The sequence below is a fragment of the Thamnophis elegans genome, chromosome 15, assembly GCF_009769535.1.
Source record: "Thamnophis elegans isolate rThaEle1 chromosome 15, rThaEle1.pri, whole genome shotgun sequence".
Classification (NCBI taxonomy): domain Eukaryota; kingdom Metazoa; phylum Chordata; class Lepidosauria; order Squamata; family Colubridae; genus Thamnophis; species Thamnophis elegans.
The window spans coordinates 37903776-37931284 of NC_045555.1; the positions used below are offsets into that span (position 1 = coordinate 37903776).

Sequence of the window (27509 nt, forward strand, 5' to 3'; positions counted from 1 at the left end):
CCGCCCTGTCTACGATTCTAGCACTTTGCCCCTAATCCATCAGGCATTCCCCATTGGTCCACTGGAGGGTGAACGTCATAGCTGGCTTCCAGAGGAAGCTGCGAAGGAACTGACATCACAAACTATTGCCACTCTAGGCCGCCGCACTCGCTCTCCTTAATGGCCCAGGCTCTCCCTTCTCCTTCCCATGACATGACGAACAATTGCCGCTCAAGACACCGCATTCGCTCTCCTTAATGGCCCAGGCTCTCCCTTCTCCCTCCCATGACATGACGAACAATTGCCACTCTAGGACACCGCACTCGCTCTCCTTAATGGCCCAGGCTCTCCCTTCTCCCTCCCATGATATGATGAACAATTGCCGCTCTAGGACGCCACACTCGCTCTCCTTAATGGGCCAGGCGTTATATATAGGATAATATAATATAGTAGAAGATAGAAAATAGATCTCTGGCAGTGGGGGTATTTATTCAGGATTTCTGGCAGGGGGAGCAAAAGCCCAGAGGTTGACCCCGTCACCTGTGTGCTCACTTGAATAGATTGGCTTCTCCAATGTGGAAGCTTCCTAGTTATTTCATTCCCTCCTCCCTGTTCCGAGGTATATGGAGCAAACAGAAAGGGCAAAAATAAAGAACTGTGGCTAAATCTGAAAGGCTCAGTTGAGGAATAAGGATCTATGGTTTCTTCTTTTAAGAGTGTGGAGCATGTCCCATTTCCATTTTAGGACCTTAAAGTGGGATTCCAGCATTTGGGATCCTGTACTATGAAACGGAATGGTAAAATCATCCAGGCAGAGGGGCTAAGAGGTAGCAGAACACTTTCCAGATTACAAAAACCAAAGGATAAAAGAAAGAATAGATGTGTGAGATTTAAGACAGATTTAATACGGTTCACCGACAAATGCGCGCTTGACAAAAGTGCGCTGATGAAACCATGGCGAGAAAACCGCGAGTTCAAAATCGCGCCGACGAATGAGCGAAGCGCACCGACAACAGCGCACCGACAAAAGTGCACCTTCAATGAACAACTAATAACAACCGAATAACCCTAACCCTAACCCTAACCTAACCCTAAACCTAACCCTAAACCTAACCCTAACCCTAAACCTAACCCTAAACCTAACCCTAACCCTAAACAGAACCCTGAACCTAACCCTTACCTTAACTTAAATCGTGCTTTTGTGGGCGCGGTTTTGTCGGCGCGTTGTTGTGGGCGTGTTTATGATTTCACGGTTTTCTCACCGCAGTTTCGTCAGTGCGCTTTTGTGGTGTGCGTATTTGTCGGGTCACGTTTAATATGACTAGAATTCTAAGGTTTGCTACTTTTTAAAACAATATAATATGAATTCTGGATATAAATTTTGTAAGTGAACAAAATGGGTAAATAAATTTGCCCCTCAAATAACTACATTTTTGATTTGACTACGCATAAGTGGTGGTTTTTTTTGCCAGAAACAAAAATGTAGTTTTGGATTATTTTCCTCAGCAAACAAATGAGCAAGTAGAATGTTTTTGACTCATTTGTTTAACTAGGTGCTTTTTAGTTATAGTTTTATGACTTGTGTGGAGAATGAATCATATTTAGGTTGCATTTATGCAGAAATATTGAAATTTCAAAAGTGTATACAAACCTTTCAGCACCACTGTGTATATAGCAAATTAATTTTTGAAAGGTACAGCAAGCTCAGCCCTAAGTTAATTTTTTGCAGGAAGTTAATAGATGGTGAATGAACTAATCAATCAACTACGTATGGTATTTTCTTCTTCCTCTGAGAGCAACATCACAACAGAAAATCTTAGAAGTGCTTACTCAGGATTTTTTCCTTCCACTTATATTCTCTTTTTGCCCCACATTGGTTTTCTTTATTAGTTGGTCTCACCCACACCTCTGCTGGAAAGGATGTTAAGCTAAGGTCTCAATAGGTTTCTTTGTAGTAGTTTAGTCAGAATAAAGTTGGAAGGGACCTTGGAGACCTTCTAGTCCAACCTTCATCTCAAGTAGGAGAGACCATATCATTTCTGACATGTGGCTGTCCAGTCTCTCTTTAAAAACCTCCAGTTTTTAACCTCCAACTTCTGAAGGTAACTTTTGTTCCACTGATTAACTGTTAGGAAGTTTCTCCTTAATTCCCAGTTGCTTCTCTCCATTAGTTTCCATCCATTGTTTCTTGTCCTGCCCTCAAGTGCTTTGGAAAATAAGTTGACCTCTTCTTCTTTGTGGCAGCCCCTCAAATATTGGAATAATGCTATCAACCAATGTCATATTTATTTTGTACAATGACAATAAAGACTATAGTATGTCATGCCTTGTCCTTCTTTTCTCTAAACCAGCCATAGCCAATTCCTGCAACGCTTCTTCATATGTTTTAGTCTCCAGGCCTTTAATCACCTTAGTTGCTATTCTGTGCAGTTTTCCAAAGGCTCAACATCTTTTTTGTAATATGGTGACCAAACTGAATGCAGTATTCCTGGTGTGGCCTTACTAAGTCTTTATTAGGCGGTCCTAATACTTCATGTGATTTTGATTTTTTTTGTCTCTGTTTATACAACCAAGGATCATATTAGCTTTTTTGGCAGCTGCTGCTGCTCACTGCTGGCTCATATTTAAGCAATCTTCCACTAAGTATCTTTGTGGTATAGTAAAAAGCCTGGGACCCTTTGATTGTTTCTTACTTGGTGGCACAGAGAAAGCTGTTCCTTCTTTCAGCTTCACGGACATTAGCTAACTTACGCCATAAACAATTGATGGAAATACTTGGCCCGTGGCACGACAAAACCGCACTCCACTAAAGCGCGCCCGATTAAACCGCGTCGCTGACATCATCAGCAGCGCGACAACAGCGACTGCGGAGAAAAAGGGCGCTTTAAAAAGCATTTTGAAAGCAAGCCGATTCAAGTTAAGGTAAGGGTTAGGTTTAGGTTTGGGTTTAGGGTTAGGTTAAGGGTTAGGGTTAGGTTTAGGGTTAGGTTAAGGGTTAGGGTTAGGTTTAGGGTTAGGTTAAGGGTTAGGGTTAGCGTTAGGTTAAGGGTTAGGTTTAGGGTTAGGTTTAGGGGGGTTAGGTTTAGGGGTTAATTTTAGCTTTAGCGTTCACAGCGTGCTTTTTTCGTCGCGCTGTGATGATGTCAGCTACGCGGTTTCGTCGAGCGTGCTTTAGTCGAACATGGTTTTGTGGTGGAACCACTTGGCCTACTGAGAGCACGAACCCTAGCATTTAGACTTTTAAACACATAGTCTAATCCTAGTGGCTTTATTCTGGCATCTATTTTCAATGCTAATGGGTATGTTATTCCCACTTCTTTTGTGATGCATTTAAATTGTTCAACATCACATTTTCTAAAGGTTATTGCAAAACTTATTGGTAGGCATATATAATATATATAAAAAGTATAAGCATAGATTTTCAAGCTCCACTTATAACCATGACATACTATACATACATACATACATACATACATACATACATACATACATACATACCAGAGGTGGGTTCCTACCAGTTCGCACCTATTCAGTAGAACCGGTTTGTCAAATCTACCGAACAGGTTAGAAGAGGTCCCATCGGTGGACCCGGAAAGCAGGCCACACCTACAGAAGAGGTTCCAAATTTTTTTGAAACCCACCACTGGTCCTTGGATATGATTATTCTACACTATCATGCTCATATTTATAAAACTCAGTGCCTCTGTGAAAGGTAAGGATGACTACTGCGTTTGTGGTGCAATCGGAACATTGCGTGTGTTGAAGTTGTTTTAACGCAAACCAAAGATGCCTTTTGAAAAACAAGTTTACATCCTATTCTTATGCATGCCAGTGCTGTGTGTGAGGTAATTTAAGGTGGTTCTGACAAGTGTCGTCGGCATCTTCATATCCGGTCACATGGGTGGCAAGCCACTCCCATTCGGTCACATGGGTGGCAAGCCACTCCCACAAAGGAGGCCACACCCACAGAGTAGGTTCGAACAATTTTTGAAACCCACCACTGATACATACATACATACATACATACATACATACATATGTCTCTATGTGTGTGTTTGTGTGTGTGTGTGCTACATGCAATACACAGATAAAATTATTCCTCTATAACTAGAACATATTTTTTTAAAATCAGCCCATTTTTCTGTGACTGATTCTTCCAGGCCACAGATAATCAATCCTTTGCTGGTTCTGATTTGACTTTCTAAAACAGGGATGTCAAACTCGCAGCCTACAGGCTAGATGTGTTATGTGCTGGCCACACCCGGCCAGCATTTAGCGAAGGAGGGGAAAGTACACGATACATCACATGATGACATGACAACACGAATTTGACACCCCTGTTCTAAAAGATATATCCCGGCATTAAATGATTGTGTATATCCAATGAGGTATCTGACAGAGAGAAATACCTCTGCTTCAGTGCCTGTGAGCTACTATCTATTTGCACAGTCAATTTTGGAAGACATGGATAAAAAAATTAGACCTGGCATAAAACAAATTTCAATCTCTTTAATATATTGCTGAAAATGGCAAAATCCTAGAGAAACTCCCGGTTGTGAAAGCGGGCAGTTTTAGTGTCTGAAATTATAAATCAATTTATCTTTTTCAACTTTGGAGCTCAATGTCCCTAACCACCTTCTTTCTATACCTGAACAAAGCTGTTTATACTGTACAATAAATAAACAGTTCTACGTTGAAGGCAGAATCTGAAACACTCATATATTTCTGAAAGCTTATGAGTAAGCACAGAGTAACAACATTTACAATGTGGGGGGAAAGAAAGCAAATAATCAAGTCTTAGCATTAGAAAACCTAGTTCAATTAAGCTAAACAATTCCATAACAATCTACCCTGTTTCCCCCAAAATAAGACTTCCCTGGATAATAAGCCCAATCGAGCTTTTGAGTGCCTGCGCTAAAATAAGCTCTCCCCGAAAATATTTAACCGCATGAGCAGCCGGTCCCCACCATTTCCTCTGGTTGCTTGCCGCGCAAACATGAGGTGAGAAGGCGAGGCTGGAGAGGGGAAAAGGGAGGGGGAAACATGCCCCAGGCACCCCACATGGGGTGGGCTAACGGCCGCTCCCTCAACCCTAGCCACCGCACCACTTTTATCACGCTAATAGCCACTGCAAAAAAATGGCAATGCGCAACACAGCAGCAGCCATGAGGTGACTATGCTCTCCGCCTCCTGCACCTCAAAAATAATAAGACTCCCCAAAAATAAGGCCAAGCGCTTATTTTTTTTGGGGGGGGTGTCAAAAGAAAATAAGACCATGTCTTATTTTCAGGGAAACACGGTAGGGCCAAGCAAACAGCAGGAGAAACATTGTTATGTGTAACCAATACTCATTCAGGTCCACCTGGAAAACTGCTGCATCATTCAATCTTTTAAAGAGAAATCTAGTGACAGAAAAATCAAACTCTATCCTCTAGGTCATCTAGTAATATTTAATTCCAGCTGCTAGCCTAATAGTCCAAAATACACATGACCCTGTCTGCAATATTAAACTAATTAATCTGTAGAAATTAAATTGCCCCTGTCATAAGGAGAATCAGCACAGCATTTTAAGCTTTGCAAGATGTATTTTTGCATTTGTATGATAAAGTCAGCAGATATGAAAATATTTTGCCGTGGTAGTCTGTATGACAAAAAATTAAGGAAATCCAAAAGGAGGGGCAGAGAGTTTGGCTCAGAGTACAGCAAACTAACTGCATATTAATACTTTGGAAGATATGCCTCCAGTTAACTTAATTGGAATGCTAACGTGTTTGAAAGCTTTGAAAGAAATCTCATTAGTTTGGTTCTAAGTAGGCTAGCTGTTAATTAATTATGAAAGCCATCCCGCCAAGGGCAGTTAGCAAGGATCTTAAGAGAACCCATTGACCCATCTGTGGAACATCTCTCTGTGTTTCAACTTTCTACAAAAATCGGCCTACTCAGATTTTTCATTTGCTGCTGAGCTGGTAGAAATCAGTTTAGGCATGAAACTTTTTTTGGGTTGGGGGGCGGGAAGAGGGAGAACTACAGAGTGATGAAAATGAACAAGGCTGTCTGAAGATCAAAAGGAACGGACATCTGAGCTACATTACAGAAAATAGCTTAAAGAAAATGGATTTAGCAAACTAAGGCCAAGAACAGAAACAAGAAAGCATTTGTAGCCTAGGCTTGAACTGTGGGGTCATTGGTGCTCTCTGAGCTTGGTTGTGTAGAAAATTAGCACCAGTGGTGGGATCTTGCCGGTTTAACAACTGGTTTGGTGATCGTGTGACTAGTGTGCGCCCGCGCCTAAAGCGCGTTGTACACACGTGTGCAATTTTAGCAAAACTTACCTTCCACGTTGCTTCTTGGGGAGTAACACAGCTGAGGCACGGCAATCCGGTCTGCCGTGCTAATCAGCTGAGAGGATATAGGTAAGTAAAGCGCAAGGGTGGGCAGGCGGACCCACCTGATCGTCGGAGCGAACAAGTTTGCTCTGAGCTGATGGTTAGAGCTACCGGTTCATCCAAACCGACTGAATCCCACCCCTGGTTAGCATCCACCCCACTCCTAGAAGAATGAAATATTTTGACAAATATTAAAAAGAATATTATATTTTCCTAAAGGAGAAACATGCCCTTGGAAAGCAGCCCCCACCTTTTTTAATAGCCCCAGTGGGCATGGGCCAGCCTATATACAAGACAATTGGGCTTCAGCCTCAGGGTGATGGGATTAAGACATGACTCTCCAGGACATAATAGGATTATCTATCAGCACACTTCACCACATGGCACAACCAAGCTTCTTCATTGCATCATCCAGCAAGATATTCATTCAAACTTAATTCAGACAACATAGAAATTTAGCTATGACCCCTGCATGGTCCCTTGGGAGTCTGACAACCAATAGAATACATTTCTTGCACAGGAACAGGAAGCTCAAGGGCAAGGCCCATGAGAGGGTGTAAATACCTCTCTCTCTCTCTCAACTCCATGTGTTCAGCTGCCCAGGATCTCAAACCCATGTGGTCCTGTCCATCAATAAACCATCTTTCCAACCAGCCGCTATGTTTCCAGTGTCTTTCTCCCCACTTGGAAATGAACCCAGATGTATATTTCTTCCAACAGTTGGGTTTTTTTGCCCATGTTTTATTGGGGTAATTCTTTCACTCATTACCTAAAGATCTATAAGCAAACAACCATGCTTAGAGAGCTCCAATAAGGCCAGGAAGCAGAAGTAATTCTGCTTTTCTCCCATCAACACACATTTTAATATTGAGAGGGTTTACTACCATTGCTTCACTGTATATATAAAAGGTACCATATGGTAAATATGGGATAGTTTGTATCCTTATGACACCTGATGCTAATAAGATTAGCAATCACACAACTGGGTTCCTAAAAGTAGAGGCAACTGGGGAAGAACTCGGGAATGCTTGTAGCGTTTGACTAGGGTTTTAAAACTGCCCTTCCTCTGCTGCGATCCCAGTTTAAAACAAACTGTCGCATCTTCTGACACAGCATTTAAAGCTTTCCCCGAGCTTGAGCAAAGTTATCTTAATTGTAAATAAGTAGATGTCCAGCAAAGATTGCAGAGGCTTTAAATTGCTTTGCTGTGGCAAGCTCTATTTGTGCCAAGTTCTAAGCACCCATACACCATGATTCAGGGTGGGCAATTTATTAGAGCAAGGTGACTCTCAATTAATATGCATGTAAAAATGTCCAGAAGAAAACAGTCAGCAGGTTAAGAGTCTCAGTGCATTTAATACTTCAGCTGTGTTTTTCATACTTGGCAACTTTATAAATGTGTGGAATTCAAGTTCCCAGAATTTCCTGGGAATTGAAGTCTAAATATTTAGAATGTTGCCAAGTTTGGAAAAAGCACTACTTTAACACATATTTTAAGAAAACATTTGCTATATGTGGAACCCAGTTCACTTGACAATCAGGGGTGATATTAACTTACTTTCCCTTCTGGTTCGCAAAAGTGAGTGCACGTGCCCCGTCCACACATGTGCTAGGCCTTCTGTGCATGTGCTTTGATTGGGTTCCACCACAAAACCGCGTTCGACTAAAGCGCGCTCAACGAAACCGCGTAGCTGACGTCATCACAGGGCGACAACAGTGCGGAGACAGAAGCACGCTGTAAACGCTAAACCTAAAATTAACACCTAAACCTAAACCTAACCCCCCTAAACCTAATCCTAAACCTAACCCTTAACCTAACCCTAAACCTAACCCTTAACCTAACCCTAACCCTTAACCTAACCCTAAACCTAACCCTAACCCTTAACCTAACCCTAAACCTAACCCTAACCCTTAACCTAACCCTAACCCTAACCCTAACCCTAAACCTAACCTTAAACGTAACCCTTACCTTAAGTTGAATCGGCTTGCTTTCAAAGCACTATTTAAAGCGCCCTTCTTTCTCCACGCTCGCTGTTGTCGCCCTGTTGATGACGTCAGCAACGCGGTTTAATCGTGCGCGCTTTAGTCGAGCGCGGTTTTGTCGTGCCACGCTTTGATTGTACATGTGGCTTGCATGCATGTGCGCGGCTTGAAAATGTGCCTAAAGAGGATGACATAGAGCCGGGGGGGGGGGCAGGCCCACCCGCGATTTCCACTACCAGTTCGTGTGTACCAATCTGAACTAGCTGAATACCACCTCTGATCACAATGCAGGAGAATGTAAATGCAACTCTCTGCACTGGTTATTTTCATGAAAAATATCACACAGAGCTATTAACTATTTACATAATAGCTATTTACATATTAGCTATTTACACAGGTTGATGAGAGGCCATGGTAGAATAAGGGAATAAGGAGAAAAATTTACTTTCTCCATTCTATGGTTTCAAATGAGATTAAGAGCTTGTGTATGCTTTAAGAATGTATGCAACATTCAATTTGCCCCTCAAACTTCAAGCTAGGAAAGGAAGCAGGCTTCAAAAATTATTTCAAATGCAATCATCTCAAATACAAGGAATCAGTATTTCATACCGAAAGCAGAAACTTCATTCACCTATAAGTAATAACAGTGAAATTACCAGGTAAATGTAACTTGCAGCCGAGGACTGAGTGAAGTGACCCTAAAAATATTGATGTAATTAAATCTGAATTGATTTTTTAAAAAATTGATTTACAACAGGAGCTAGTTCAGAAAAGCTTGAAAATGTTATCGCTAAAAATAGAGTTATATCCAGGTAGAAACAGGTCGTGTCCCAAAAATTATGAAACGGGCCAAACTGTGAATGAGAAGTTGAGCTCCCAAGGACAAAACTTTTAACATATTGTTGGCAAAAAATAATAATCCTACAAGTGGTTTTAGGTTGTTCCCACACATTTCTTTATGCTGATTAAAATGAGAGAAAATGACATTTCAGAATGACAGCCCTGATATAGACACCTAGTTCCTTACTTAAAAAGGACACATATAATTGGAATATGGAACATAGAGAAGAACAAAGCAAGGAAAATGTGAAATTGTCAGAAGACAAATGAAGCATATTAAATGGAATGCCAGTAAATATATTATTTAGAAGTAAATATATGAGAATATACCAATTTAACTGGAATTATTACAGGAGGAATCCATATGAAAGAATGGTAAGGCACTTATATTCAGAAAGGAAACTATAGGCTTGACTGTAATGTAATAAATAATAGGCTCATATCCATTAAAATAATAAATAGGTCCAAATATATTAAAATAATAGATATCCAATAAAAGGTTATGGATATTCTATGGATGAGAGGCATGCAAAGTTATAGACTAGAATCTTCTCCACAAGCTGCTTCTAAGCGGGCAGGAGAGGCTGTGGGTCTTCAGAGATGAACTTATCGCTGCTGTTATGAAATCCAATCACTTCACTGCTGTCATCCTCTTTTCTCGCAGAAAAACTTTTAAGGACTTTTCAAGGGAAATGAGTCCTCATATAACATATTCAAACTATGCAATTCCAGCCTGCTCATTTGGGCCTCAAATGAGAACTCTGGATTTATTTGCTCCATGATCCATTTGCTTTTTTCCTTAAGCATTTCCTCCAGCCCCAATGTTCTTAGCCTCTTTTCACATTCACCCTGATGCCTTCTTTGATTTCATTCCGTAGTTCCTCTGATTTCCTATCAAGTAAGATTCCAGACTTGCTTCAAAGCAATTCCTGATACTCTTGTTCAAAATGATAGCTATGTATTCAAGATCGTGTTATAGAAACTGCTTGGCTTCCTTTTTCCCACTTTAGCCTGATTTCCAACTTGAACATGAGCAGTCTGTGAACAAATCTATAGTCAGTTTTTCTGGCCACATCTTTGCTGTTAGAATTGACCTCTTCTAGCTCTTTCTACCAATAATAAATGTGATTTCTGAGCACTCCATCTGATGATCTCTCTCTCTCTCTCTCTTAGAAATCGTTGGATTGGCAGAAATCAATACGTCTTCTGTTTCATTTTGGTTTGCAAGAGGGGTGGGCTGTTGCCAGCATTACTGCCGGTTCAGTGTGCGTGCTCATTTGCACCTAAAAAGGTCTGCGCATGCGCACAACATTAGAAAAGGAAAAAATATTAAATTTCTGCAATGAAGATTGTTCTGCACAAGCACAGGGCCGAAAATCAAGGTGGCACCCCCGGTTCAGGGGTGTGGCAGGCCAAGTTACTACCTACTACCTCTGGTAGGAACCCACCAGGGGTGGGTTTCTCACCCCGTTCCAACCGGTTTGGTTGGAACAGGGCCGGTGGCGCCCTCGTGCACGCGCGCGGTGCACGCATGCGTACTAGCGTCTGCGCGATGCTCCAGCTGCTCCTGGACGATCGCGCAGGCGCTGTATGCGTCCTGCGCATGCGTGGAAGCGCAGAACTCGTCAAAACCGGGTAAGGACCGCGGGCGGGCGGGCGGGTGCGCCCTTCGCCGTTCCCGGAAGTTACTTACTTCCGGGTTCGGCGACCAACCGGTTCGTAGGGACCGCCGCGAACCGGTTGAAACCCACCCCTGGAACCCACCTATGGTTTGCAAGGTCATATAATCCAATTAAGTTTAGCATTCCCACAGCTAAAGCAGCGTATTTTGCTTGCATATTCTGTTGATTTTAGGGTTAAAGGTGACCATAACATTCATCAACCTCCTTTTCTTCTGCATAAGAACTGACTGGAGCAAAAACATGGATATTAAACACAAACAGAGGTTATCTGTAAAGTTTAATTCGTATTATTCATCCATTTATTGCTCTGGATACTTTGCTGTCTCTCATCTGGAATACTTTGTTTATTTTTCTTGTGTATGAAAATAATGCTATTTCTTCTTTGTTTTTCATATCCTGGATAGGCAACAGCACGGCCTTCTGACTTGAAAGTGTACAATTTCAGTCCGTTTCAATCATTTGTCAGACTTTCTTGACCACGATGGTGTGGGGTGACTCATATCTTCCTCTTTGCACATCTAAACGTTGATATTGCACTTCGTATGGGGTTGCCCTTGAAAATGACTCAAAAATAGAACATGAGGTAAAAGGAGTGGAAGGCCTTTCCCAGTGTGGCCCCCCCACATTATGAAATATTTTGCCTACAAAGGACATGAAACTTTCACCTTGTTTGCCTTTCCCAAGACCACGAAGACTTCAAAAGGCTTTTGTTGACAATGGTGGATCTGGACTGTTCTTATAATGTATTACTTTGGAACTGTTACACAGTTTCATGGTTTTGTTCCTTTTGAGTTAAACGAAGTGGCGGAGTATAGAAATGTTTGTATAGCGCTCTGTAAATAAATACATAATGAGAGTAGCTGAACCCAATAAGTAGGGTAATTGTAATTGCTTGGCAATTATGGATCTCAACTCAAGGCTGCATTTACCAATGTGAAATACGTGCACTGAATTTTTCAATGCAACACATACACAGGATTGTAACAGCACAATTTCATTTTCATCGTAAAAGGCTCCAGAGCCGTGATGGCAATAGCAATAGCAGTTAGACTTATATACCGCTTCATAGGGCTTTCAGCCCTCTCTAAGCGGTTTACAGAGTCAGCATATCGCCCCCCACAGTCTGGGTCCTCATTTCACCCACCTCGGAAGGATGGAAGGCTGAGTCAACCTTGAGCCGGTGAGATTAGAACCGCTGAACTGCAGATAACAGTCAGCTGAAGTGGCCTGCAGTACTGCACCCTAACCACTGCGCCACCTCGGCTCTATGGCGAACCTATGGCAAGTGTGCCCAAAGGGACACATGAAGCCATGATGCCCGGCACGTACGGCCTTGCCTGTTGGCCTTCTGGGTTTCTGGCAGGCATATGTGTGTGACAATCAGCTGTCCTTTGCACGTGCGGCAGAGCCAAAAACTGGTGTGCGCATGCACACCAGCCACCTGATTGTTGGGCATGCATGTGTGCCAGAAACTGGAAGTTCGGATTTTCTGGAGTGTGGCTCTGACGAGCGCGCGCATGGGCGATGTTTCTGCACAACCTTTTTGGTACTCAGTGCTGAAAAGGTTCACCATCACTGCTCTAGCAGCAGGGGCTAAAACAACATCCGCAGCAACTAGGAAATGCAGCCTAGGATGTTCCCACGAGGGAGAACATCGTGAGGCCAAGAATGAAATAAGGCCCCCAGCTCTTGTGATAGCTGCTAAATTAAATTTCACTAAGTAGGCGTGCTCTATGCTTCAGTTGTCTTTTATTTATTTATTTATTTATTTATTTATTTATTTATTTATTTATTTATTTATTATTTATTTATTTATTTATTTATTTATTTAACTTATATACCGCTTCATAGGGCTTTCAGCCCTCTCTAAGCGGTTTACAGATTTTTTCTAGCAAATTGAGTCAGCAACTTGCCCCCACACTCTGGGTCCTCATTTCACCCACCTCGGAAGGATGGAAGGCTGAGTCGACCTTGAGCCGGTGAGATTTGAACCGCTGAACTGCAGATCACAGTCAGCTGAAGTGGCCTGCAGTACTGCACCCTATCCACTGCGCCACCTCGGTCTTCCTCTTCCTAAGCCTTAACTTCACAGTCTCTTTAAGTTATCTGTATCATGGGTTATCCTCTGTGTGTAATGGCTCCATATGAATCAGTGGTTAAATCTAAAAATATTTCCTACTGATTCTGTGGGTGAGGTTTGGTGGTGGTGGGTCGTGTGACTGGGTGGGCGTGGCTATGTAGTCATGTGACCGGGGGAGTCAAAAGACAGAAACTCACTTTAACAATGTCCTGCTGGAGCAGGGGGTTGGACTAGATGACCTCCAGGTCCCTTCCAGCTCTGGATTGTTGTGCTCTTTCAAGGTATCTTCTGAAGCTGCATCTAGTGCCAAATTTGTGGTCCTTCCTCCCTCTCCTTTTTTTCCTCTCTCCCTCTTTCGCAGCACCCTCCCTCCTGGCTTTTTAAAGCATTTTCCCCCTGCCTATTAGCCCGAACTGGCAGGGAAAAAATGCTTTAATATGCAGGGGGTGGGGAGGAATCTTCTGATGATCGCCTGGTTCACAGCTGAACTGTGCGGTCCGCAGAAGCTTTATTTTTTACTACTGGTTCACGGAACCAAGGACAATCATCCCTACCGGTTCAGCCAAACCGGGTTGAACCTGGAGGATTTCACCCCTGATATGAATACCTTGCAGAAATGGGGCATGAAATTTTGCATGTCAAAGTTCCTATATAAAGATCCCATCTTTCTGTATTTCCAACATCCACAGCTAAGCATCTAGGCAGGGATCTCCAAACCCGCAACGTTAAGACTTGCGGACTTCAACTCCCAGAATTCCCCTAGCCAGCTTAAAATTGCCAACTTTGGAGACCCCTGATCTAGGGTGAATAAGAACTGTGGAAAAAAACTTCAGCACAAGATCTTGGAGAGCTGCTAGTAGAAGTAGCCAATGTAATTAGGTTTAATGTAAGATTCCTTTTCTCAGTGATTTCCAGCGACTGTTCTGCACACACTGACATTTTGCTGAATAGTCTGGCCAGCTGAAACCATTCTTCAACCGCAGTGAAGGAGGCTATATTTTAATTCAACAGAATCAGATCACAGAAGGTCTGGGATGCAATGAAAAAACGGAGCACCTCGCCTGCTTCATTAAAAATTCAAAGCAAAGTATTTATGCAGGTGGATGACTTGGCAAGGCTCAGTGCAAGCAACCTAAATTTTGATTCCTATGCTGATTAGTCTTTTTACTGGCATTATTAGTTTGCAAGGCCCTTTGAGTCCACTGAAATCAAAATTTCCCCCTAAAATGGCTTTGGACACGATGCAGCCCTCATAATTCATGCCTTTTCTGTTTCATGGCTGCCTAAATCTCACCCAGAACAGATTTCTACTCCTCTCAGGGAAATGGGCAAATTCCTTATCTGTGTATAGGGGAGAATATATTAAATAAATCTCGTACAGATAAGATAAACAGGAAGTGGAGGATTTTTGGTTGTCAATCACATGCTCAGCGATCCATTTTGTATAATTTATTTTCCCAGAAAACCAGGATCCATATTATGGATCTAATAACTGTGCGCACTAACTAAATACTAAACCTTGTTTATGGAACAGACGCTAGTAATTAAAATGCAACTCTTTTTTTTAAACGAACAATGCAGCTTGTTTGATGTGAGCCTTTAAGTAAAATAGGACATTCCTCTGATCGATACTTAATGCAACAAAAATAGAAATGATTTGCAAGGCATAATGGAAACTACATAAAAAAAAACTCTTTATATAAACATGAATATACATACAGTACTAAATGCACCCATCTGGTTGACGATCTTAACGGGTTTATTTTTTGAGGAGGGGCTTATATTACGAGCATCCTGAAAAATCATGCTAGGACTTATTTTCCGGTTTGGTCTTACTTTGGGGAAAGCAGCCAATAGGAATTGGACTGCTGAACATGCTGTCATCACCACAGTCAACTCTGAGCTATCAAAATCATGTGAAATGGCAACGTTTGTACTTGGAAAAGATGGAAATAGGCCAGTGGTGAAATTCAATTATTTTTTACTACCAGTTCTGTGAGCGTGGCAGGGGAAGGATACTGTAAAATCCCCATTCCCTCCCCACTCTTGGGGGAAGGATATTGCAAAATCTTCATTCCCCACCCCACTCTGGGGCCAGTTAGAGGTGGTATTTACTGGTTCTCCGAATTACTTAAAATTTCCGCTACTGGTTCTCAAGAACCTGTCAAAACCTGCTGAATTTCACCCCTGAAATAGGGAAAAACATACAGACTTAGTTGGCCTCCAACTCTGGATGAGGAATAAGATGGAGGCAGCCCATCAGCCCAACTCCTTAAAGAACAGTTAGCCAAGAATCTCTGGCTTACAGCTGTCAATTAATTAATCAGATCTTTATTCTGCCTATCTCACCTAAGACAGCCAGTTTGGTCTAATGGTTAAGATACTAGGTAGAAAGCAAGAGACCGTGAGTTCAGCTCCTGCCTCAGCTATGAAAGCTTTCTAGGTGATATTGGGCCAGTTATTCTCTCTCAGCCCAACTCACCTCACACGGTTGTTATTGAGAGGAAAGTAGGAGAAGGAAAATGTGTTGTATATGTTCGCTGCTTTGAGTTATAAAATAATAAAGACAGGAAACCAACAAACAAATAAATAACAAGGATGTTTGGATAAACCTTTAGGGAAAAAAAATCTAAGTGTTTCACTTTCTAACTCATAAAATTTTTAATTACAACTAGAAGTGTGAAACTGAACTTAAGCCTAGTCACTCATATTTAAAATTGTGTTTCTAAACTAACTTGGACCCAGATTCCTTTTTAGAATGCTCAAAATTCTCTGTTCAAGACAGTACCGTGTTTGCCGAAAATAAGACAGGGTCTTATTTTCTTTTGACCCTGAAATAAGCACTTGGCCTTATTATTATTATTATTTTTGAGGGGCAGGAGAAGTGAGTGAGGTCACCTCATGGCTGCTGCTGTGTTGCACTATTTTTGGGGAGGGCTTATTTTAGTGCATGCGCTCAAAAGCCCGATTGGGCTTATTATCTGGGGAGGTCTTATTTTCGGGAAAACAGGGTAATTCCACTTCCTTGATAGACCAACTACATGGAACATTCACATAGAACTGGGACAGGGAAAAAGAAGTAATAGCTGCCACAGCATGAATTATGCAAATGATATTTATATTATTTAAAATCTTCCTGCTTTATAATTCAGTGAAATATCTTTCCAGTGTCTGAAAATCTGCAGCAGCTTTGGGGAAATTGTAACATATGCTACAGCACAAGAAAAACATGACTCTATTGAACTTGAATGAATATGCTTCATACGATATCACAAAATGCATGAAGTTTATTGCAGACATTGTGCGCACTTGGTGTCAGGATAAGATGCTGCCTGGTGCTGAGAAGACAACATTGGGACAGACAACGGCCAGTGGGGTACAGTATTTGAAGGAGTGGGGCGACCTAAATTCAAGGCACCCTTCACCTACGGATGCTCATGGTGCTTCTGCACCAATCAACAACCTATCTGGGAAGGTTAATGTAGGTCAGGGGTGTCAAACTCAATTTCATTGAAGCCTACATCAGGGTTGTGTTTGGCATGGCTAGGGTGGGTGTGGCCAGCTTGATGTCATTTGTGTCAGGGGCGCCTGTGGCAATCCAAGTGCCCTGCTAGTGAAAACAGGCTCCTGAGCTCCGTTTTCGGCTGGGACGGTCTCCTGCAATCCTCTGCCAGTAAAAACAGAGCTTGGGAGGGTCACACGCGGCCGTTTTGAGCTCTGTTTTCATTGGCAGAGGCACCGCAGGCTGGCCCTTTGCTATTTCCAGGGCAGCCCTGCGGGCCAGATCTAAGTACCCTGCAGGCCGGATCCACCTATGGGCTTTGAGTTTAACATCCCTGATGTAGGTGAAAAAAAAGGACAGAATATTATGTAACTTGCCTTGAGCTAGTGTACAAAGAAGATATAAATCTAATAAAGAAACAAACAAACAAAATATTTAATACCAAGTGCTGTGCTAAAATCTTTTTCAAGTGCAGTCCACCTTAATTTATCTTAAAGAGTAGCAGGGAGAAAGAGTTTAGGGGACATCCACAAAGTAACCAAAAGCTACAATGCAATTACGTAATCCTGTTTGCCAGTTGGTGCAGTGAGGCTGAAGACCGAGATAGAACCAAGCCAGCGACAAGTATTGACACCCTAGAAATTAAATTAAGAGGATTCTTTCTTAAATACCTTCCATAATTGGATTATGGCCAGGTAACGGCCAAAGGTTCCCCTTGCACATATGTTCTAGTCGTTCCCGACTCTAGGGGACAGTGCTCATCTCCATTTCAAAGCTGAAGAGCCACCGCTGTCAGAAGACATCTCCGTGGTCATGTGGACGGCATGACTAAACACCGAAGGCGCACAGAGCACTGTTACCTTCCCACCAAAGGTGGTTCCTATTTTTCTACTTGCATTTTTTATGTGCTTTCGAACTGCTAGGTTGACAGAAGCTGGGACAAGTAATGGGAGCTCACTCTGTTACGCAGCGCTAGGGATTCGAATCGCCGAACCGAAGACCTTTCTGATCGACAAGTTCAGCTATTGAGCCACAGCGTCACTGAGTCACTAAGCCACTGTGGATTATGGACAAAAAAGGTGCAAAAAACCTCACTGCTCTGGAGTACATATTCACCTCTAGCCTATCAGTATGGTAGAGTCATTGTAATTTTCAAACACACACTCAGTTAACATTATAATTTTATCCATATATACAAAATTCACTGGATACAGAAAGCTAACACATTAGTAGTATAGGTTGACTCTGAATGCTCAGATATGGTGCTTCTGTTGAGAAAGAGCTTTAATGCCTACTTATATTATTTACTAGAAACTACCTAGAATTAGATAGTCAGAGTTACTGTAATTTTCGGAGTATAAGGCGCACTGGAGTACAAGACGCAGCAAGGTTTTGAATAGAAAATTTTAAAAAAAAAGTTTTTGGACTCTGCAAACCTCCCCAAAACAGCCCATTTTTCATGAAAATGGGCCCATCCCCCCCCCCAAAGGCCATGAATAGCCCTTAGGAGGCTTGTAGAATGCTCCTGGGGGGTGAGGGCAAAAAACAAGCAAAAACTGGTCCATTTTTCACAAAAACAGGGCTGTTTTTTGTAAAAAAAAAAAATGGATAGTCTTTAGAAAGAGTGCTGCTGGGATCTTGGGGGGGGGGGGAAACATACCGTTTTTTGCTCATTTCTGCCCTCCCCAGCCCCCAGGAACTCTCTGAAAGCCTCCTAAAGGCTATGCACGGCCATTTTGGTGAAGGGGCGGAGTTTTGGGAGGCAAAAAATGCTGTATTCAGTGTATAAGACGCACCCATATTTTCAGCCTCTTTTTTGAGGGAAAAAGGTGTGTCTTATACTCTGAAAAATACAGTTGATGGATATCTGCTTATAGACTGTAAATGTTACACTGTTGAACTGTTTCATGATAAATTGAAGAATGATTTCATGAAGGGTTTTTTAAATATTCAGAATATCACAAAACCTGCACTTTCTAACATCTGGTAAAAGTGAATATAATTTTTTTTTATTTTTTTCTTTAAAATATCAGGTGGGAAAATGTTGATTACCTTTATCAAGAGATGCTCCAGCCATGTGGTAGAAACTTAAAGCTGTATCAACATCATTTATGTTTTTCAGGAATGTGAAGAAATTTTCTACTTCCTCAAATGTTAGTCCCTGCAGTGAAGATAAAGAAAACAACATATTTAAAGGGGAAAAAATAAGTAGAAAACAAGAATGCTGTCAATGTATAAATTCACAAAATTTCATATTTGCAATCCATTTTTGACTTAGCTATGAATCCGGCCTATTTCTCTGGGATAAATATCATCATTACTATAATAATATAATCAGCTTCACTTTAGCTAAAATGTTAGCCAATTTTACCAATTCATGAGATCAATTCAAATGGCCTCTTGTTTTTAGCAATGGAGGAAACAAATCTGTTTATTTCTCTAGAAATTTAGAAATATTTAGCTGTCAACTTATTGTATGTCAAAGCATTTACAAATTGAACTATGAACTAGCATGCTTCTTACCTGCTGTTCCTAATTTCTAAAGTATGGTTGGATGCTTATGCAGTTATTCATTTTATATTAGCTGATAACCCAGCATTGCCTGGGTATTTATTTATAGGGGGAAAATGTCGGGACCAAACCTAATTTCTAATGTTGGATTTTCCTCCTTACTAGAGGGAGCTCCCTTGTGGAGTACTGTGAAACCATTACCATGGCAACTCCACTGCGCTGCACAGTAGAAGCCATTTTACGGTAATACAATAGAAGCCATTTAAAGGCACAACAGGCTGCATCTTAACAGAACACACCTGCTGAGGGGTGCTAGGGATGTCTTACCCCCACTGTATTTTTCCTGTTTGGTAAACGTTTTCACATCTACTAACATCACTTGCAGCTTTACGCTTTCACATACTATACAGAAGGTATTTACTACAGTAGGATCCATTTTATACTACATTTGCCAGAAGTGCCTATTCTAGGAATAAAAACTACAAAAGTGTGCATTTTTAATGCCAAGGATGCCTGCCACCTGCCTGAGGAAAAGAATAGTGGCGCCAAAATAGGAGTATCTAAAAATGAAAATGACAAAGTGCAAATAGGTAAAAAAATAATGAAAAACAAATTAGTAAGCCAAACAGAAGTAACATTTTAAATGACTCATTTGATTTTGCTGGATAGAATAGAAAACCAATTTCCCAGTTTGTAATCAATTTGCCATATACAGCTATACTATAGTACGTTGCTTGCAAGATTAAATTATGCTAAAGATGGAATAGGCAGGTTTAACACAAAACACATTTGCTACACATATTCTTGTGGAACAGCTGAGTGGTAAGAAATACTGTTGTTTTTTTTCAAGGAGGAAAAAAATCCGGCCAAAAGCAGGAATAATTAAGTCTGAATTTCAGCAAGCAGGTTCCGCAGTAGATGATTTGTCTAGTTTAATTAGTTTGCTCTACAATTTGAACACAAACCGCTACTCTTGAATCCTTTCTACGGGTATTCAAATCTATTTAAAGAAACACTAAGTTCTAAACAATTGCTAACAAAGCAAGCTACCAGTATGGAACTATGATTTGTATTCATTGTCTCGGATATTATGCAATTTGTAAGTGTTCTTGTCGACAGGCAAATATTCAATTATTTTCCCCGTGCTTGATGAAAATGAGCAGTTGCTGTGGTGTTGTAAAGATCAATAACCAGTAAGCATGTAAGCTGTGCAATGCCAATTAGAAAAAGAGGCCACACAGTTTTGCCTTTTTATATGGGAATTCTATTTCTCCTAGTCACTGTTCCAAATGACAAGCATAGCAACTGTTAAATTAAGATATTCGAATTTCTAAATAATTATTTTATTTGTATGGCAGTTAGTCAAGATCTAGGATGGAGATGAGTCAAGATATATTTGAATGAGTATTCTGGAGCCCTTGGTTTGAAGAGAGAAATAAAAAATAGGTGTCGAATCTGGACTTTTAGAAGATGCAGGATAAAACCAGTGCTTGAAGAGACAGAAACAGCACTTAGTGTTTTAAGAATACATTGTAGAGTAGGGATTTTAACAGGGGACTACAAGATGAGAGCAAAAATGTTGAATTTTCTTTCCATCCCTGATTTAAAGAAAATCACATTCCTTGAGGACAATTAATTTTAGGTGGGGAAATGCCCCTGAGTGGTGTAATTTGCATGAAAATTGGAATTCCTCAAATTGATGTAGGAGATACCCAGGCTGAGAAAGAAGGCAGGGTCAAATGCTTCATCAGTTTAGGATTGCTACCCTCCTATCTAGTGCTAAATTTGCCTTGACTGTTAGATTAGATTCTTGTGTATAGGTGTTGTTATTAGTTGCAAAGTTGTGTCTGACCCATCGTGACCCCATGGACAACGTTCCTCCAGGCCTTCCTGTCCTCTATCATCCTCTGGAGTCCATTTAAGCTCACGCCTACTGCTCCAGTGACTCCATCCAGTCACCTCATTCTCTTCATCCCCTTCTTCTTTTGCCCTTAATCTTTCCCACCATTAGGCTCTTCTCCAGTGAGTCCTTCCTTCTCATTAGGTGACCAAAGTATTTGAGTTTCATCTTCAGGATCTGGCCTTCTCAAGACCAGTCAGGATTGATCTCCTCTAGGACTGACCGGTTTGATCACCTTGCAGTCCAAGGGACTCGCAGGAGTCTTCTCCAGCACCATAGTTCAAAGCCCTTAATTCTTTGGCGCTCAGCCTTTCTTGTGGTCCAACTTTCACAGCCATAAACGACAACTGGAATGTGTATAGATAGCATTTAATAAATGTGAAGTGCTTTGATCTCCTGTTCCTAGTTACTTGAGTCTGACAATTAATTTGAAACACCAAAGGAACCCTACATGTAATTAAGGTAGAATTAGGTTTGGTCCTATATTATCTAAACCAGTGTTTCTTAACTTTGGAAACTTTTAAGATGTGGAGAATTCTGGGAGGCAAAACAAAGCAAAAATAGGTTCTGTCCTTTGCGCTTTGTAATCAAAATATGGGATAAGATATTAAAGCAACATTTAAAGAGAAATATGATTATACAAAAGAGGGGAAACTTCTGATTTAAAAAAACAAGTGGAGAAAATACAACAATTTTAGTAAGTTTTAGACATCTGAATTAACTGGTGTAAAGGAATTTAGGGATGATCCTGGACTGAAACCACTGCTAAGGGGGAAGCAAAGAACATGCCATTAAGGAGAAACTTGGAGAAGCGATGTCACAGTCCAATATTTGAAAGAAAGGTGAGAAAGAAGCTCAAAATAACTACCTAGATTTTGTTTGGTGTAAGATTTGATTTGATTTGATTTATTGCATTTCTATGCCGCCCTATTCCCAGAGGGACTCAGGGCGGCTCACAAACCAAAGTAAAGGGGGGGGGGGAATACAAATACAAACATAGAGGAAAGACAACGGACAAACAACTACAACAATTTAAAAACAGTCAACAACCACACAATTCGAGCGGGGGCGCGGAACTCATCAGCCCCAGGCCTGTCGGAACAGCCAGGTTTTAAGGGCTTTGCGGAAAGCCTGAAGGGTGGTGATAGTCCGAATCTCCACGGGGAGCTTGTTCCAGAGGGCCGGAGCAGCCACAGAGAAGGCCCTCCTCCGGGTAGTAGCCAAACGGCATTGGCCAGTAGATGGAATTCGGAGGAGGCCTAGTCTGTGGGATCTAATGGGTCTATTGGAGGTAATTGGCAGCAGGTGGTCTCTCAAGTACCCAGGTCCAATACCATGAAGGGATGAAGATGAAACAGAGAGAGAGACTGGCTTTCAGGACAGATGTCACCCATTCAAGGTAGGCCAGTTCAAGAAAAAGACACATCGAGGATTTCAGGAATGCTACTTTATTGTTGCATCATCAACAACTATCCAATGACTTAGTGCAGTGAAGGCAAACCTTTTTCATCACTGCATGCTGGAAATGGCACGCAAAACCATCCCGCAAGGAACGTGTTGCCTTGCTGTCTTTTGTGCACCTGGGAACGCCAAAAGAGCAGCATTTCATTGCCCATGCGTGCACCAGCTTCCGGTTTCCAGCATATTGTGCGCCTGATGAACAGCTGGCCGTCGCACATACAGGCGCCAGAAACCCGTAAGCTCAGGTGCCAGTGCACACCTGCATGGAATGCTGCCCTTCCAGGTTTCGGCACTCCTGCACCATGAAGGACAGTGGGCGGCATGCGTGCAGCCACAGGCGTGCAAAAGAGGAGTCAGTGAGGCCACACATCCCATGCAGGATGGCCCCGTGTGCCGCTTCTGGCATGCATTCCATAGGTTCACCAACATGCTTGGTGTATTTCTTATCTCTCCTTTAAAAGTTCTTTCAAATCTTCCTCAAGGCCATCTCTAAACTCCTTTACAACCGGAACAGAAATTTAATAGCAAGGATGACTTCCAGATACTAGATAATAATGAATGAGCCCACACTATCTTCACAGCTAAAGCACACAGAGCATGTCAATGCTAAAAATGACTTACATAAGTTGCTCAAGAGAAGATCATCTTTCTTACAAGCTATTAATAAAACAAAGTTCAGAGGAAACTGTTACGAATCAGAGAAAATACTTTTTAATGGCATTATGAAGTTAAATGGACTTGCTGAAGAACTGATTTGTCTGAGCATTCGGGTTGTCCAATCATGATTTAAAAGGAGTCATTTTTGCCCTGAATATTTCACTGCAAAATTATTCAGGCTAAGAGATGTTGGATAGAAGGATATATTGCAGTCATTCTGTGTCTACTAGCTTGATCCGATAATCCCCAAACTGCCTGATAGCAATCCAGCAAATGCAGCTTGTGCTGGCAGTCATTTTGATAACTGGAGCTACGGGCCAAGATATCTTTTAAAAAAAAAAACCACAATGCTGGTTAAACTGGAAGGAACCTGATTTATGCCCTTTTCTATTGCACCTGTATGTTTGGCATGCTTGCTTGTCAAAATATATTTTACCTTTTCTTCCAAATATATACTTCAGAGCACACTGTGATTAAATAACATGGAGGTTAGTTAACCTATGGAGTTAAATGTGTCTCTTGCTGTAGGAAGGAATTGCTTTGGGTCAGGGGTGTCAAACTCGACTTCATTGAGGGCCGCATCAGGGTTGTGATTGACCTTGGGGGGCTGGGGTGGGCATGGCCAGCTCGACATCACTCATGTTGGAGGCGCCTGTGGTGGCCCGAGTGCTCTGTCAGCAGAAACGGGCTCCTGAACTCCGTTTTCAGCTGCGACAGCCTCCTGCAACCCTCTGTCAGTGAAAATGGAGCTTGGGATGGCCACATACAGTCTTCCCGAGCTCTGTTTTCACTGGCAGAAGCACTGTGGGCCGCCCCTTCGCTGTTTCCAAGCGCAGCCCCGCGGGCCAGATCTAAGCACCCCGCAGGCTGGATCCAGCCCCCAGGCTTTGAGTTTGACACCCCTGCTTTGGGTGGTTTTCAAGCAGAGTTCCAGGGATTCTTCAATGAGATTTAAACAAAAAAATGATGGTCAGAAGATGCTGCTTGAGAGTCTGTCCTTAGAGGGGAAATTTATACAAAGTCAGAATGTTTTCAATAGTGAGAGGGTCAATTAAAAACTGAGTGGGTGTCCTACAATGTATCAGAAATTCAGACTCAGCAATATGGAGAGGTGCCCGAGGGTACCATGTGCAGACAAATTCATTGTGAAAAGTCACTCTGAAGTAAAAATGCAAAAAAAAAGCACCTTGGACTTAATTCTCAGCCTTTGTTTTAATGCTCAGACTGCAATCATATTTTTCCTGAGAATACTTTCCCATGAACATGGTGTGAATTGCTTCCAAATAAATATGCACTATTCACAGATTCGACTTCTCCTATACTTAATAATTTCTCTCCCTCACCTTCTCTTTTGTTCTAAATCTGCAGTTCAACTCCTAACTCACTCCAATGGCTACTGAAAAGTATATATTCTCAGGACAGAAAAGAAAAACAGACATTTAGAATATTAAACTAAAATATAAAATATGTTTGTAAATAAATAGGTTAGGCCTGGTTAGGAAAAAAACAAAGCAAAACTTTTTTCTCCAAGTAGTACACCATTTAATAAAGGTAAGGTAGAGATTCTCTTCACACATATGTACTAGTCATTCCTGACTCTAGGGGGCAGTGCTCATCTCCGTTATAAAGCCGAAGAGCCAATGCTGTCCGAAGACGTCGTACATGTGGCCGGCATGACTAAACACCGAAGGCGCATGGAACGCTGTTATTTTCCCACCAAAGGTGTTTCCTATTTTTCTACTTACATTTTTTACATGCTTTCAAACTGATAGGTTGGCAAAAGCTAGGACAAGTAACAGGAGCTCACTCCATTATGCAGCGCTAGAGATTCGAACCACCGAACTGTCGACCTTTCTGTTCGACAACCTCAGCATCTTAGCCACTGAGTCATCGCATCGTCCCTCACTCCATTTAATATCAAACCACAAACTGCTTTCCTTTAATTTTAATATCCTGACTCTGAAAAAGAATAGGTTGTAATTCCTTTTAGTACATTGGTCTTCTCTTATTGAGACTAAAGATATCTAACTCCTCCCTCTCTTCGCAGGGCTCAAGTTTCTGTTTTCATGAATATCTTTTCTTCCCTTTTCTAAATCAGTTACAGTTCTTCTGAATTAGAAGTGTGGAAAATGTTCTGAAATCAAACCTTTTCAAGCTTGAAATGGGCTTTTTCAATGATTCAGGAAGTGTTTTAAGTTTGGAAACAGGCCTGATTGAGGTTGAAGCATTCACAAAGCAACTACTTTAAACTTAAGTTTCTGCACCTCATTATGCTGCACTTTTCTTCAATATGGTATCTGACTAAAGCAGAAGAAAAGGGAACAATGACTTCCCATGCATTGGAAGCAATACCTGCGAGACCGCCTACTGCCACATTCCTCCCAATGGCTGGTGAGATCCCACAGGGTGGGCTTCCTTCAGATGCCGTCAGCCAGACAATGTCGGCTGGCGGCTCCCCGAAGGAGAGCCTTCTCTGTGGCTGCTCCGACCCTTTGGAATGAGCTACCCCCAGAAATCCGGACCTTACCCACTCTCATGGCCTTCAGAAAAGCTGTGAAAACCTGGCTATTCTGGCAGTCCTGGGGCTGTTGACCTCATTGTTGAGGCCCAGCCCCGATCATAACGAATGCATGTGTGTTGATTTTAACCTGTTTTTCATTTTTTCTTTTTATTTTCATTTTTTATTATTCCTTCTTCCTTCGTTGTAAGCCGCCCGGAGTCCTCCGGGATTGGGCGGCCTATAAATCGTACCAATAAGTAAATAAATAAATAAACAATTTTTGTAGATGTACGCTAAAATTTCACTTGTCTTTCTGAAGAGTACATGACCCCTCTGATTCAACCAGACTGCAATCAACTACCAGTAGTGCTTGATTTACAACCATTCGTTTAGTGACAGTTCAAAATTACAACGGCACTGAAAAAAGTGACTTATGGTTGTTTTTCACACTTACGACCATTGTAGCATCCCCACGGTCATCTAGTCAAAATTCAGATGCTTGGCAACTGGCGTGAATTGATGGCTCACATGATCACCTTTTGTGACCTTCTCACAAGCAAAGTCAATGGGAAGCAGATTTGCTTAACAACAGTGTTACTAACTGAACAACTGCAATGATTGTCAGATCCCTAAAAGTGATACTGCCATTCAATTGGGAGGAGGGGAGCCTGGGAGTTAAATCATTAGCTACATCTGAAAAAACTGAGTTTTACAACTTTACAACTGGTTTCTTGTCACCGGGAGACTGAAGGTCCCAACATCTCTGGAGGGATGTTTATGGTAGCCATGTGGGATATATAACTTTGATGTCTAACTAGAGATAGCCATAGGAACGTGTACTTTATTGACTCCCAGGGCAGAAGAGTTAAGGAAGCATCTTCACACTTGTGTATTGGTCAGAATCTGCATTCGGATAAAGGGGAGGGGTCATTATCAGCTTAATCCCTTTTGCATGGCCTAAAGGTTTTCAGATGCTGCTTTGCTTCTAATGGTTTCCATCCTGCTTGATTAAAGGTTCCTTTTGAAATAATCCGTTTCAAGAGTCTTTACTTTCTCAAGTTAGGAGAGGAGCCATTACAATGATTCTGTCAACAACTGTGGCAAGAAACACCATAAAACGGGGCAAACTTCACTTAACAAATGTCTCACTTAGCAACAGACATTTGGGGCTCAATTGTGATTATAACTTGAGGGTTACCTGTATTACGCTTAAGAACTTTTTCACAAGTACTGTAACTAAGTCAGGTAATGTTCCTTAAATGAAGAAATTTTCATCTGTCAATCAAAATCATTCTCAATTTTATTTCTGTCTCATTCACATAATAACTATCTAATCCGATTTATGCTATCTGCAACCTTGATCACTATATCTTTCATTCCTCTGGCTGAATCTCTAATAAAAATATTGAAAGAATGTAAGCTCCATTTCTGATCTTTGAGATCTTCCATTCCAAATATATACCCCTAGCTTGGTGAATAAATTTACAGCATTCTTTTGAGTATGGCTTGAAGCCAGCTATGTATCCACATCATTGCTATGTGTCTAGCTAACCTGTAATTGGTTTGCTTATTAAACTATTTTGAACTGATTTGTCAAACACTTTGCTAAAATCCAAACTAAAGACGTCCTTTCAATTCAAGCATGTTTATTCAAAATCCATTATCCATCTTTAAACTGGAGATCAAGGATCTCAGATGAGCATATTGTTACAAGTGGCTTCCCCCCCCCACCATTGTTTCTATGCCTTGACTTCTTTATAATGTTATGGGTCAATGTTTCTTCTAGCATTGAATACCCCAACAACAGTAACTTATATAGTACTATGCTTTCCATGACATAATAACAGAGTTGGAAGCGTCCTTGGAGATCTTCTAGTCCAACTCCCTGCACAAGCAGGCAACTCTATACCCAGAGGTGGGCTCCTACCGGTTCAGACCAGTTTGGCTGAGTAGGTAGTAATTCAGCCTGCCGTGCTCTTGAACTGATTCTCTTTGCGGCGCCATAGGCGGCACCATCTTGTTTTTTGC

The 27509-nt window shown here is 41.6% G+C and overlaps 1 protein-coding gene across 1 annotated transcript in view; it reads right to left on the reverse strand.

Moving 5' to 3' along the window:
* Nucleotides 1–27509, reverse strand: part of MICU1 (mitochondrial calcium uptake 1) — a 199730-nt gene that overhangs the window by 15755 nt on the left and 156466 nt on the right. The window contains exon 10 of the mRNA XM_032232122.1: nt 18505–18613. Within this exon, the coding sequence (XP_032088013.1) occupies nt 18505–18613 (109 nt within the window). The remainder of the gene's footprint in view (nt 1–18504; nt 18614–27509) is intronic.